At 40.9% G+C, this 15,006-nt stretch overlaps 2 protein-coding genes across 3 annotated transcripts in view; one reads left to right on the top strand and one right to left on the bottom strand.

Moving 5' to 3' along the window:
* The window catches only part of LOC311222219 (cohesin subunit SA-2-like), a 65,104-nt gene extending 62,083 nt beyond the window's left edge, over window positions 1–3,021 (bottom strand). For both annotated transcript variants that reach the window (XM_084306392.1, XM_084306393.1), the window contains exon 1: window positions 2,896–3,021. In XM_084306392.1, coding sequence (XP_084162518.1) covers window positions 2,896–2,939 — 44 coding nt within the window. In that variant the 5' untranslated portion in view covers window positions 2,940–3,021. The remainder of the gene's footprint in view (window positions 1–2,895) is intronic.
* A 598-nt stretch (window positions 3,022–3,619) lies between these two features.
* On the top strand, window positions 3,620–14,617 carry GTPBP6 (GTP binding protein 6 (putative); the record flags this gene model as incomplete). Its single annotated transcript, XM_084292991.1, has 10 exons — window positions 3,620–3,962; window positions 5,166–5,303; window positions 5,734–5,804; window positions 7,395–7,525; window positions 8,234–8,304; window positions 8,750–8,908; window positions 10,220–10,428; window positions 12,910–13,058; window positions 13,366–13,518; window positions 14,000–14,617. The coding sequence occupies 10 exons, from the start codon at window positions 3,620–3,622 to the stop codon at window positions 14,139–14,141; spliced, it is 1,566 nt and encodes a 521-aa protein (XP_084149117.1). The 3' UTR covers window positions 14,142–14,617.
* Between the last annotated feature and the right edge of the window lie 389 nt (window positions 14,618–15,006).

Below are 15,006 nucleotides of genomic sequence, written 5' to 3'. Positions count from 1 at the left end.
CCAGGTATATACTAAAACGTCATTTAGTTTCCAAATCATTTTGGCTTTCAGTGCACCACAGCACGTAGCAATGCCACAGGAAGTACTGTCTTACAAAAGACATCCTACACCAAAGACTGCAAAGACAACATATTTAAGCAGGTTTAGCTATCTGCTTGCTTTAAAAGCTATTTGAAAAAAAGATTTCCTCATCATAAGCCTATGAAAAATAAAATTGTGTGACTAAACAAAAAAACACTCTCAAGAGCCTGCTTTGGAAAAAAAAAGCATCTTCACTTTAGTACAAACTTAACTATGAACTTCTGGACTGATATGTTTTCCTACACTTAATGTATTCTCTAATTCCCTGAATCTTTAGGTTTGTTTTGCATTCCTTAAGAAGCCGCTAGATCTTGTTTGCTCCTATTTACTTTCTTTATATACAGAGTTGCACTGATCCCTGTACCTGGAAGTGCTCTGTTTAGTTTTGGTAGAGATTTTTAAAAGCCAGATCATCTCAGTACTCATGTTGCTTTCCTTCCTTTTAGTACGGGTATTTCCTGATAGTAATGTTGTTCATCAGGCAGGTAGTTAAAGGTTTGCAGGAACTAGACCAGAGTTTACAAACTGAACCATACGGAGCCACTTAGATACTTCCCTTGAGTTTTTATCTGCACAACTAGAGTTCTGTTGAAGAAACTGTAAAAAGAATTAAGACATCCTCTTGTCTTCTTGAGCAAAATAGGAATTACTCTATCTAATCCTAAGGATGATGTGAACACTACTGCAGTGATCCTTATGTGCAACTCCATTTAACATCTTTTCAACTACTTGAGTACAACAGGAGGTTTGACAAATTTTGACATAATCACAAGCTTTTCTTCTGTGTGTTTTTTTTTTGTTTTTTTTTTTTTTTTTTTTTGTCAACACCACACCAAGTGTTTCGGCATACCTCAACTCACTGCCTCGTGCACTGTAAGGAACAGTTGCCAGCCATTTACTCTGTTTCCATCAGCAAACGGTAAGAAAGCACAGGAGGCGGAATTCCATTCCTACCTCATCATAAATTTGACCTTTAGACCCTGCAACATATGGCTCACAGGCACATTTCTACCTTACATTCCTGCCACAATACAGTCCTTTCAATAGCACTGGAAGTGTTACTGATGAGATTAAAAAAATAAAAAAAAAACTTGAAGCAGGAAGGAAGCAAAGCCCTTCTTCTAGCCCTCACACAATACTACCGTGGAAATTTTTGAGTTCAGTTTTCTCATTTTAATAAATATTTTGAGCAGACTTAAGAGACCCACTCTTAAAAAAGAAAGCTACCTCTTTCATGCCATCATAGCTTATTCTTTCAGCCGTCTAAAAGGAACGATTAACCTACGTTACTGGATTAATCCCACCTGTATATTTTCTAAATCATAAATTCCAGTGCAATTGCTTCACCTTTTAGAAGCAACAACAAATCGCCAAACAATAAGAAGCTCAGCTAAACAATTGCCAGGCACCTACCTGTCACTTCTGAAACTAAAAGGTTTGCTTCAGATGAAACATTCAGGAAAGAACACTTGGCAAGCTACACCGATTGTCATCATGGCCTACAAGGAAAGCACCTCTTAGAGCTTAACGAAGCAAAAGACCTGGAGCATGCTTATAGAACCATAGAATATCCCAAGCTGGAAGGGACCCATAGGGATCATCAAGTCCAACTCCTGGCACCGCACAGGTCTATCCAAAAGTTTAGACCACGTGACTAAGTGCACAGTCCAATCGCTTTTTAAATTCAGACAGGCTTGGTGCAGTGACTACGTCCCTGGGGAGCCTTTTCCAGTGTGCAACCACCCTCTCGGTGAACCTCTTCCTGATGTCAAGCCTACATTTCCCCTGCCTCACTTTAACACCATTCCCTATCACTGGTATCACGGATAGGTCGCCTGCCTCTCCACTCCCTCTCGCAAGGAAGTTGTAGACCACGATGAGGTCCCCCCTCAGCCTCCTTTTCTCCAGACTGAACAGGACGAGTGTCCTCAGCCTCTCCTCATACATCTTCCCCTCTAGGCCCTTCACCATCTTCGTCGCCCTCCTCTGGACGCTCTCCAACAGTTTAATGTCCTTCTTGTACCGTGGTGCCCAGAAATGCACTCCAGTACTGGAGGTGAGGCCGCACTCGCTTGGAAGGTAACAAGATGAGCAAAGACCAGGCTACAATGAGCTCAAAGTAGGCAACGCTAGATACCTAAGTTTCACTCTTCAAAACTACACAAGGTATGCTCAAATTTAGTAACTTTATTATCCGTATCTGCTCTTTCTACCTACATATCCCATTCTGTAAACAATATGAATGCATTTGGTTTATTAATTGAATCAACTGATGACAGAAAACATAGCCTCTGAGGCGGGAAGACTTGACATGCCCACGATGAAAGCAGCTCTGGAGCAGCACATCCTCTCCCCCTGCTCTAAGGCAACAAGGAGTACGCAATGCCAACAGGTTGACTACAGATAACTTGGTACTCTTCCCTCTCAGCACCTCAAATCTGTCACTGGAGCGAACACACCCACTAAGACTATAAATCTGCTCGTTTTTATTCAAACTAGGTTCACTTGCACGGAACAGGGCACAGAGAAGCTCGTAAGACCAAGCTCCCTGCACATCGGCATAAAGCTACATTTAGAAGATGCTGAACAATACACGAAAGGGAAAGGAAACGAAACGCAGCCGTTAGTAACAAGACACAGCCAATCCCCTTTACCTTCCCTCCCACCCCCAATGACCCATCCATTCCCCCACTTATCTGCAGGACACAGATTGAAGGGACAGCGCCCGAATTCACCCCCCCAACCCCCTCCCCCTAAAAAAAATAATGAATAAATAAATGAATAAATAAGTAAATAAGCGGCGCCAGGTCTTACTTTTGGCTGGGAAGGCTGCTGGCTGCGTTGGGCTCGGCTATCATTTCCACTACATTATTTCGGCGGCGCAGGCAGCGAGCTGATGGTGGGGGGGGAGGGAAGGGGTTCCTGAGGAAACTTCACCGCGGCGGGGCTCGGCTCCGAAACGCGCGTCCCGGGGCGGGCGGGCTGTCAGGAGAAGAGCAGAGGGCGAGCTAATGACGGAGCCGCTCATTAAGGGCCCTCACGGCCGGCCGGGGGCGTTAATTACCTCAGGGAAGCGAAGGGGGGGTGGGGGGGGAGCTGCCCGGATCCCCCCCTCCCCCCCCCCTCCCCCCCCCCCCCTTCCTTCAGGGCCCTTCCGAGGGCGGCGGGCGCGGCCCTGGCGGCTCGGAGGGGCCGAAGGAGGAGGAGGAGGAGGAGGAGGAGGAGGAGGAGGAAGGCTCCGGGGCCGCCCCGCTCACCTGCCTGTGAGGGGCTGTGGTGGAGGAGGAGGTGGGGGGGAGGGGGGGCGCTGAGGCAGAGGCACGGCCGCGGGGACGCGCACTCCAACGGTCGAGCGCGCGCTCGCCGCTGCCGGCTCCCGCCGTCAATCACGGCCGCCCCCCGGCCTATCAGCGGCGGGCAGCGCGGCAGCCAGGGGGCGGGGCCAGGCGCGCGCCGGCCCCCGCCGCCTCGCGGCCGCCGTAACGGCCGTAACGGCCCCGCCTCACGCTGAGGGGAAGGGGGGGGGGGGTGCAGCGCCATGGGGCCCGGCCGCCTCCTGCGGCCGCTGCTGCGCTGCTGCCGGGCGGTGCTGCCTCCTCTGCCTCCTCTGCCTCGGGGGGCGGCTGTGAGGGGGCCGCTCAGCGCCGCGCTCCGCCTCTGGGCGCCTCAGCGGCCGCCGGGCAGGGGCGAGCCGCCCCTTGCGGGCGGCGGGGGGCGAAGGGCGGGCGGTGACGACGAGGACGAGGACGAGGAGGAGGAAGATGAGGATGTGGAGGAGCTGCTGGGCCCCTCGCCGCTCGGCCCCGTGCCCGGCGCGCAGCGGGTGGCCGTGGTGCAGCCGGCGGTCCGCTGGGGGCCCAAGAAGCCGCAGCTCACCACCGGTGTGTGGGCAGGAGGGGGGGGGGGGGGACACCCCCGGTGCCTTTCTCAGCCCTGATAATTGCAGGGCACCCCCAGCCCCGTTATTAGCCCTGGTAATTAATGGGGGCACCCCCAGTGCTAGTATCAGCCCTACTAGTCACAGGGGGCACCCCCAGTCCGTTTATTACCCCTGCTCTCTACAACACCTTATCTTCTTTACAAAATAAAATCGTTAACTTTTCAGAGTTTGTGTAAGCCTTCCCATTTTACAAGCGGGGAAAATTACGAAGGCACCCATCTGTCCAAACGTACATGAGAGCAGCGGTGAGCCTTTTCCATCTGTTCAGGCCCTCCAGATGAAGAGCACGAAGTGTCAGCAAATGATTCAGGGTGACTGCTGAAATGCCACAGTTACAACAGAAAAATGAGCGCTAAGATGAATATTATCGATAGGATGAGAAAGGATCACGGTTATAATTAAAAATATATTACCTTTTGGACTTCTTTAATACATCAGATGAGTTTTTCTATCTAGAGAAACATGATGAAACTCCTATAGAGAGAGGATCTCCTGTCTGGCAAATCAAAACTGGATCTACTGATCTGATTTGCCGTTGTGATTTCATGAAATCCTCATAAATCTGTGCTTTGCCACGTAGATGGTTTAAAAAAAAATACTGACTAATGAAGCAGATTGAAATCTGTGTCTTTAGCAAGTCAGAAGTCAGTGTAGGTCCTTGATAAGAGTAGGTACCAGTGGTAAGAAGCAAGGTATGCGGTATTAGTAGTTCTTTACATATTGCCACAAAACACCCAGGAATTATTCCTGTGATCTTGTGGTTATCTAAAATAGCAGTTTAATCTAAAGCTAGTTAAGCATTTTACTTTTTAAGAAAAAGGTACAGTGTAGAGGCAAAGAGGTGAGTAATCTATTGACTATGCAATTCAGAATTCAAAATCAAGAACCATAAAAATAATTTGTACTGGCAGAAAGATGCTTTTGTGTAGTAAAATTGCATCGAACTAGGAGTTTAATTATTCTGATTAGAGGTAAGGCATTTTGCACCTTATGCTGCTCATTAAAACCATTGGACCTGTAGAATTTAAGTGTAGCATAGTCGTTCCCTGTTCACACATCTTGTAGTTACTGGCAATCTGAGCAGTTGATATAACCTTTTTTCTTTTTTTTTTTTTTTTTTTTTTCTGTGTGTGTGTCTCTAAAGCTGAGTTACAGATTGCCGAAGCCGTTGCTCTCATAGATACCCTTCCGAACTGGACTGTTTTAGATAAAATAATTATTCCTACAAAAAATCCTGACAAGAAGTTCGTTTTTGGCAAAGGAAACTTTGATGTTTTGACAGGTAAGGACTGAGGTTTGTCAGGACTGCATCATTCAGAAAGGAAAGCTTCTGCAGCTGAAAACTATTTAAGGACAGCTATAAAAGTTGAAAAGAGGTAAAGGTTTTATTAATCCATCAAATAGGTTTGCAGACAAACTTCAAAGATATTTTTTTCAAAAGCAACATGGAATAGAAATAACCCATATTCATTTGAAACGTGTGGGGCACCTTGATCACTATGCTTAAGTGAATGACGTAAAAGAAACTGGCAGCTGTTTTTGACATAGTATGAAATTAAGTGCGGATACGGCTGTTCTGTGGACAGAGAATATGATGCCATTTGGAATTTTATGAGCACTGTGCTCAGTGCAAAATGGTTTTATATTCCGTATATTTTAAGAAGAGAATTGACATTTAACACTGCATTTTGTAACGGTTATCCGTCTTCTAGAAAAGATTAAAAAAATGCCCCATGTGACAGCTGTCTTCTTGAATGTGGAAAGAATATCTTCAGTAACAAAGGTAATTTAATATCAAATCATATTCTTTACATCCATATTGTTTGGAAGATCTTGATGCTATCAGGAGGGTTGGTTAATGATAATATATGAAGCCAGCTGGACTGAGTTTTTCTGAATGGAAACTTTAATTCTTGTTATATTTGTCCAGCTGATAATAAGTGTATCTACATGTCATGCATGAAGTTTTCCTGCAGCCTGATAGCCTTTTAGTATAGACTGTGTTTGTGCATTTGCCACTGGCTCTACTTACATGTAAAATGTTGGAAAAACTTCTCAGATCTTACTCACAAAAGGGGGGTGATAACACAGCTTTTGTTGTGAAGGAATGTCAAGATTTTGGATTACATACGTGCACAGGTTTCATACCTCTACGAATTCTATATGCTTTTTCTGTAGTGCTATGTCTGCTGTATTGTATTTTGAATATGAGGTATAAATTCAGAGCAAATCTGTTTGTTTTTTTTTTGTATTTTTAAACTTTCATTCCTAATCCTTACAAAGAAAATGTATTTTACAAAGATAGATGGCTTGTGGGGAGAAGCTTTGCTTTTTTTGCTTTTTGCTTTGCTTTTTTTTTTTTTTTAAACACTTTGGCAATAAAATAACTGGCATGTGAACTGTATGCATGTGAACTATAAGCATGCCCTTTGGCATGCTTAGACAAACTGAAATAAATACTTATTAGCTTTTTTGCATGTGCAGTGTCAAACAGGGTGTAAAGTGCAAATACTGCAAGCAAACATCAGTGCTTTGCAGGTAGTTTTGAATGTTCTCCCTGGATTATAAAATTATCAGAGGTAGATATATCCAATAGTTATCTTGAGTACTTCAATTCATCGATTAAATGGAAGTTGAAAATGTTTCCTATAAACCTTCTGGTTTTTACTCCCTAAATTAAAGTATGAGTTCTTTTAAACCCAGATTTAATACAAAAAATATTTTCATAAATCTAGATCTTAAGTACATTTTAACAGGATATAGATTCAAGAAAGTGTTTGAGAATGTGCACAGAAGATGAGCATTCTGGATTTTAGAGATGGTGAAGGGAAACTACTGCATACTTCAAATTCTTTGGGTGTCTTTTGGTGAATTAGGGCAGTTTGGGGTGTGGGAAGAGAGGAGTTCATTATTTCGTGGAAGGCTGGTTATGAAATAATTTTCCTTTCTTCCTCTCTTGTTGGTTTTTTTTCTTTTAACTTCAATAACTATTTTGCTTTTCATTTGTTATCTTTATCCTTTCCCATACTAGCATTTCGTAATTATTTTTTGTAAGGCCTTAACCACTGAAATTCTTCATTCTTTTAATGCTGTGAGATGTCCTGTAGGAGCTGTTTTCAGAATCTGTTCAAGGCAATGGAAGGATTCTCATGAAATTCAGTGGGCCTAGATAGATAAAAAGTTCTACCTTCTAAATTCTTTTTCACCTTTCTTCCTTGTCAAACAAAATGTTGCTTTTGGGTGCTCATAATCATTACTGTGAGTTCAGGTGCCCATCAGCTAACTGTAACTGTAATGCTGTGTACGAATTGATTTACTGGTATTCTGAATCGGGCAGAAAACATCTAGGTTATTTTGTTTTACATGGCTAAAGAAAGAACTAGAAGATGCCTGGGGAGTGAAAGTCTTTGACAGATACACCGTTGTACTTCACATTTTTCGTTGCAATGCCTGCACTAAGGAAGCAAAACTCCAGATTGCATTGGCTGAAATTCCACTCCTAAGGTACCTCAAAATGTCTACTGACCCTTGTATATTTTAGTGATAATTTCTTTACATTAACAATCAGGGTAATGCTATACCGTGGGGAAAAAAAAATGCCACTGTTTTGGTGTCTCCATACTATGGTCAATGATTGAATAGAGTGTAGAAATATTTGCATTAATGTAATTGCTTCAAACTGCTACAGTGCTGACAGGCAAAACAAGAAAGTGTTCAATAGATAATGTTACAAAATGTATTTCTAGTGAAAAGGGCCTGGTTCTTTCTGATATGGAAGATGGGTTGCAAGAATGTATAGGAATTAGGTATGTGTAGTTCATATATAGATAGGTTTAATTAGGAAAGCTATAAACAAGAAAGCTTAAAGGCGTTAATTTGTATCTGAATTTTCCACATTTCTGTATTACATGGCATAAAAATATGCTGGTGTGTGTTGCGTGGATGTATCAGAGGCATTTTTGTCTCTCTAAAGTTTCTGAACAGCCATTACGATTTACTAAGAGTTGCATGACTTTTCAAACTATGGTTGAAGAGCCAGAAATATCTGGGTTTTCTCACCATGATCTGGCTTTATTTATACCTGTGTCTTGTAGCGTTGTAGTGTTTTCATCTGTACTGTTAGAATATCACTAATGCTTCATATTTGCTAGGCATTTTAAGACAGCTTGATTAGAGAAGATTGATTTTATTTAAATATTACTCCACTGCCAGGTCAAATCTAAAAAATGAGGTGTCTCAGCTAGATCAGCAGAGAGGTGGATCAAGATACATCATGGGCTCAGGTAAAGTCAATTCCCATGAATTAGATGATTTTTTTTCTCCATAGTCTTTAAAATAGATTAAATTGCATCTTATTAGGGGGAGGCTCAGGGGAAAGACAGTTTGTGTTCTGCATCTGATTAATTGAACATGAAAAAATGTGTTGGATGGTAACTTCAGTCATAGCCATAGTAAAGTTTTCATGCTCAGTAAGTGGCCATGGACAGAGCATTTGCAACCGCAGGAGTTTATTGTGACCAGACATGGTTATTCTAGAGTGCTTAGCATGTGTCTTAATAATTATTTATCACTCTGACTCTATCTTTGGCAAGAATATGCAGTTTTAATTGCTTATGTATACTGTCATATACCCTAATGGTAACTCACTCAATTTCCAGATAGACAGCATCACTTGTTTTACTGTTCTCTTGTAGACTATTCTGCCAGTTACTCATTTGTATTTTTCAGGTGAGACATTCATGGAGACACAGAATCGCCTCTTGAAAGAAAAAGAACTTAAAATTAGGCATGTCCTGGAGAAGCTAAGAAGAAAAAGGTCTCTGCTTAGAACTCAGCGCAGAAAACGCGAGTTTCCAGTTATCTCAGTAATGGGCTATACAAATTGTGGTAAGCAAAAACTCATGAAATTGTCACACAAAGAAGCTTGCCTTGTCTCATTTTTAATTAGAGTCTCTAGCCAGAATCTGATTTTGGTATGAATAGGCTTTGTGTTCTAATTACGTTTTAGATTTTATAATGAGAATATGTCAGTTAGATTATAGTTAGGAAAGTAAATAATGCTTGTTACAGTCAGATTTTTTTGCAGACATGTTCTGGAGAAATTTCTAGTACCTATTTTGTCAAAAAGATTTTTCATCTAATGCTGAAAACTGTCATGCTAGTGTCCTTTGTATGTATCTTTATTACTTGATCAGAATGGATAGAGAAAAGTACGTGGGTTTTGAGATCACTAGGAAATGCTGAGGCATAGAAGGAAAATTCAGGAGAGTTGGCAACTAATCTGAGAAATGTGCTTAAAAAGCACTTCAGCTTTTCATAGATTAATGTATAGTGTTTAGAGAAAATTCTTAAGAGAATCTAAATAAAACCAAAGGTTTTTTTCTTTTTTTTTTGTAGCTTACGCAAGTGAATTCATACACAAGGCATACATTGACTTTGGACTAGACACTTCTCAGATTACATTATTTTAAAACCATTTCATTTTATTATTCAACTTCTTTATAAAAAGCAAACTTACCATGCACCAGTTTTGATATTTATTACACTGATACTTTTAAGCCACTTATAGAGCTGAAGATTCAACAAAGACATCTATAGCACAATTTTGCATACATAATTGAAATACTTTAAGCTAAAGTGCTCATACTCTAGGTAATGACTACAAATTCTGTAAAATATTTATGAAGAGTTAAATAAATTTCTCTGGTATCATATTCATGACAGTACACGTAACAAAAGCATAAAACTAATAAACTAAATAGTGCTTCTGGTGATTGTTGGATTTAACAAGGAAATGTTAAATCATTTTATTTCAGAACAGAAGCACTGAGGAGCATGTGTGTGTGTGTGCTTCCTAATGTTGTCATGGCAGCATTCTTCAGATAGTCTTAGAGGTGAGACGTGTAGGTAGGTCACTTTGCAGGTCAGTTCAGTCTGTGATCATCTTGTTGTTATTCCACAGCACAGCTTCCAGACATGGCCTTAAATCCAATTCTGAGTTATAAAAGTTAAGATTATCTTTGGGTTTCATAACATAATACAGATAACTACTCACAGGCTAGACTTCTATTAGTGAACTAGATACGAAAAGATACGTAGTGTCATAAAACTCACCCAAGTCTTGCGAATTAATATTTCACTTGAAACAAGCCATTAAAGTCTTGTTGTTCTGTTTTCTTTTGTTTTTATTTTAATTAGGAAAAACCACCTTGATCAAAGCCTTGACCGGGGAAGCAGGACTTCAACCCCGAGATCAGCTGTTTGCCACTCTTGATATTACAGCTCACGCTGGCTACCTGCCCTCACACATGGCAGTTATTTATGTTGACACTATTGGGTTTCTGTCTGATCTTCCACATAACCTGGTTGAGTCCTTTTCAGCTACCTTAGAAGAAGTTGCTTACTCAGTAAGTAGTTGACTGTAAACATTGAGAAATTGACTCAATTTTCTTCCAGATAGTCTTCGCCCCTTCAGAAATGGGGAACTTAACTGGCATGCTGTTCTTAGTGACGTACCTGACTGACTGTAGTGGTCTTCTAACATAATAACTATCAGGTGAATATCCTATAATAAACCAATTTTCTGATAATTTATGCAGAATATGTAAGCATGAATAGGTTTCAGAATTCAGAGTATACATGTCCTTTTCCATGGGGTTTAAGCCAGATAATTTTTTTTTTTCTTGTTAAACACATGAAAACCTAGACTGTGCATTGGCATAAGTTGAGGTTCTCTTTCTTGAGAATAAAAAAATGAAGTAAACCCTTCAGAGTGCTCTGGTTTTGACTTAAGGTTTCCTGTAGCTCTAAAAATGGACAGTTGTGATACAGGCAGCATGTAATAAATGTTAGTGTTCTTTTCCTATAATATTTTCATTACTTGCCTGTTACAGCAAAATTTAAAGTTGCATATTGTCTAACTCTGAGATGAACAGATGAACTGATGAACTGGCTAAATGGCAGAGGGTCGGAGTGAGCGGGCTGTGTCTGTCTGGCGATCAGTCACCAGCAGTGTTCCTCAGGGCTCAATTCTCCGGCCAGTCCCATTCAGTGTTTTTATCAATGAGCTGGATGCAGGAGTGGAGCGCATCCTTAGCAAGTTTGCTCTGATACTGAACTGGGGGGTGCTGTTGACTCTCTTGAGGGACGAGAGGCCTTGCAGAGCGATCTAGATCTGTTGGAACATTGGGCAGTCAGCAATAACATGAAATTCAACAAACATTAATGCCAAGTGCTGCAGCTGGGACAGGCACAGGTACAGACTGGGGGATGAGTGGCTGGAGGGCTGTTCTGCAGGAAGGGACTTGGGAGTGGTGGGCCAGCAGCATGCCCTGGTAGCCAGGAGGGCACTTTGGGGTGCCTCTTACACGTTTTCAGGTGCATTAAACACTGCACAGCCAGCCAGTCAAAAGAGGTGGTTCTCCCACTGGATTTAACACTGGTGTGGCCTCACCTTGAATACCATGTGCAGTTCTGGGCTCTGCAACAGAAAAGGGATGTTAAGGTACTTGAAAGTGCCCAGAGGAGGGCAGCAAAGCCGGTAGAAGGGCTGGAAGGCAAGTCATATGAGGAGAGGCTGAGGACACCTGGGCTGCCCAGTCTGGAGAAAGGAGGCTGAGAGGCGACCCCAGTGCTCTCTGCAGCGTCCTGAGGAGGGGAGCGCAGAGGGGGGTGCCGGTCTCTGCTTCCTGGGCACTGGTGACAGGACACGCGGGAACGGCACAGAGCTGTGCTGAGGGGTCAGGCTGGGATTAGGGAAATCTCTTTACTATGAGGGAGGTCAAACCCTGGAACAGGCTTCCTAGAGAGGTGGTTGCTGCCCCTGCCTGCCAGTGTTTGGGAGGCATTTGACAATGCCCTCAGTAATGTGCTTTAACTTCTGGTTAGCCCTGAAGTGGTCAGGCAGTTGGACTTGATCATCTTTGAAGGTCCCTTCCACCTTAACTATTCTATATAGATGGGGACTTAAAACAGTCTGTATCCTCAAAGGTAATGAAATTCTATGGTAGCCGGATGTCTGAATTCTTCTAAGGATTGATTTTTTAACTGTGACATAGCAGGAATTTCAAAAGCTGGCTGCTGCTATTATGTTTGGTTTACTTTTCAAGTCTTAAGTGAAAGGCAAGAAATGTACTTTTCACTACAGTTTTCAGAAGTTTGAAGCATTATCTTGAGCAAAGATGCTGAAATACTTTGAATGCAAATGCTGTTTGGTTATTTGTGTGTTTTTTGTTTGTTTGTTTGTTTTTGTCATGGCAAATACATGGCTTAGATTTGCAACCTATCTAACCATGTATGTACTTGAAACTGGTAACTTTTGTATAAAGTTACAAAGTATAAACTGTATAGTTATTGGTGCTAAGTGAAGCACCAATAGTAGTATCTCAGAAGCTAGGGATAACAAGAGTCTTCTGCATTTTGAATACAGAATTAAAATTTACATGCATTTTTTTCCACATTTGAAGTGTTCTTTCAGCTATTACTCTTGTAAAACATTTTTAGAATTAATATTTTTTCTTCTCCAATATTTTTGAAGTTCTGCTGTTATACAGCCTTGGCATTAAAAATTATATCATTTATTATTTGAAATCTGCCAATCAAGCTAGTTAAGGAATTCACAGAGCTTGTTTTGGGGTTGTTGGCAGCAATTCATGCTCTCTGGAGTGAGACTACGCTGCCACAGATTTTCTTTCGTCTTTGAATAAAAACCAGTATTGATTTTATACTGTTCTGGTAGGTCATTTTACAGTGTTAACCTGCCAGGGCATTGTCTAATGCATAGGAAAGCAACTCGTACAAAAGAGAAATGCAAAAATGGTATAAAATCTCTACAGCCTGGTAACTGGGTGTTCTATTAAGTAACCATCTTGTCTATTTGTGCTTGCTAGGATCTGATAGTTCATGTGAGGGACATCACTCATCCAGAAACCGTCCTCCAGAAAGCAAGCGTTCTCTCTGTTCTGAAGAATCTCGATCTTCCAAGCCATTTATTGGAATCAATGGTAGAAGTTCATAACAAAGTGGATTTGATAGAAAGGTGAGCAGGAGATGCCAAGTATACTTAAACATGTCTTATGTTCTGGAATCTCTTTATTTCTAGAAAAAAAGCTTCCATACTTCTGAATATGTTTAATGGTGTTTCTCAGTCTCTTACATATGTAGCCATGGTCTTAAAAATTTAATTCATTATTTTTAAATATCAAAAAAAATCATTTGAGACAAACAAGAAGTGATCTCTGTAGGAAGAGAGCAGTATAAAATAACACAGCTAAATTGTCTGTGCTTGGAATATTTTCTCAATATAATCTTTGCAAACAAGTATGATGGCAATTATTACTTTTCAGGTACGAACCCACTGAAGAAAACACGTTAGCCATTTCTGCTCTACATGGACATGGGTTAGAAGAGCTGAAAGAAGAAATAGAGAAAAAAATTTTGAAAGCAACAGGGAAGAAGATTCTGACAATTAAAGTCAATTTACAGGGACCTCAGCTAAGGTAAACAACTCTGAATTTTATGAAGGACTTGAACAACTATGAAATTCTTAATATTGCAAAACTTATTTGCCAAAACATACAATACTAATTTTAATCTGTGACAAGAATTACAGGGATATTTGTAAATGTTTTTATGACCTATTGAAAAACTATCAAATATCACCAGTAGATACCATACAGCATGCTTCTCAAAGTGACCTTCACAGAGTTCTGTGTTAGTACAAAAAGACAAACTTCCTGAAAGACCATTCCACTGGTCCTGAAGCCAGATTTAAAAGAAAAAGCAGAGACCTGAAACATTTATGAAAACACCCTACACCCCGTTTCCAAACAGCAAGTAGCAAACAAAAAGTTAAGTGAAGCACTTCATCTTTTGAAGTGTTAAATTACCTAGATGCAAACATTCAGGTCTAAACCAACAATCATACTTTATGCACTCTGGAATGCCTTTAAGATGCTAACACACTTTTTACTTTTACAGTTGGCTCTATAAAGAAGCAACAGTTCAGGAAGTAGAAGTCATGCCTGAAGATGGCACGGCCATGGTGACAGTGATAATCAGCAACTCTGCTTTTGGCAAATACAGGAACCTCTTTCCCAGCAGTACTTTTTTTATACCATGAAACTCCATCCTTTTCTAGAAAAAGAAACTGATCTCATTAAGAGGATGTGAAATGAAGTTACTGGCCCGTTAGCCTGGATGTGGAAGAGTATATTTATTAACCAGTTGATGTTCTTGACACATTGTAGAAGTGGACAGTGTTTCAGAAAACGTCTGGAAACAGTAAGAGCTTTGAGTTTCATTCTGGCAGCAAGTGCAAGAACAGCACTAAATTTTATGTTGGGAGAGTTGTTGGCTACAGGCCTTGGGCCTCAAACACGTGGGAATCACTGGATGACATCTAAATTAACCTTTGGAAAAGTACTGAGTTTCTTAAATCATATTTTTTTTTATCCTGTTTTTCAGAATAAGGTGTGTTCATGCATTCTGCTTGAATATATATTTACTTTAAAAAAAAAACTGCCATAATTTATTGCAGTGAAGCAGAAAACATTGGTTTGTATATTTAAGCAACTAATAAAGTTACCTGTGAACGTCTTTCACCCCATAGTGTTCCTGCATATGGTAATTTATCCACAATACCTACTACTGTATCAATTCTTAAAAGAGAAAACATCAGTATCACAGAAAGGAGAAGCACAACTCCTATTTCAGTCTTTATTACACAAACAGATCAAGTTTTATTAGGTAAAGTAACAAGACACTTGAAGGGTACAAAAGAGGCAGAAAAACATTCTGAGTTACAATAACACTTCATGCAGGTGGTGACTCTTTAAAAAATCAAACTGAATGACTGCTCTATATGAAGTAAATAGAGATGAGAACACGGATTAAAAGGCCCATAAAAAAAAAGTCTTCTCAATGGAATGTTTGGTTTTCACTCCTATGTCATCTGCAATTGTGGAAGATTGCATGAGATGAGGAGT

This window comes from Netta rufina, assembly GCF_964035555.1.
Source record: "Netta rufina genome assembly, chromosome: 1".
NCBI lineage: Eukaryota > Metazoa > Chordata > Aves > Anseriformes > Anatidae > Netta > Netta rufina.
The sequence above is the reverse complement of the archived record's forward strand: the minus strand, read 5'-3'. Positions and strand labels throughout refer to the sequence as shown.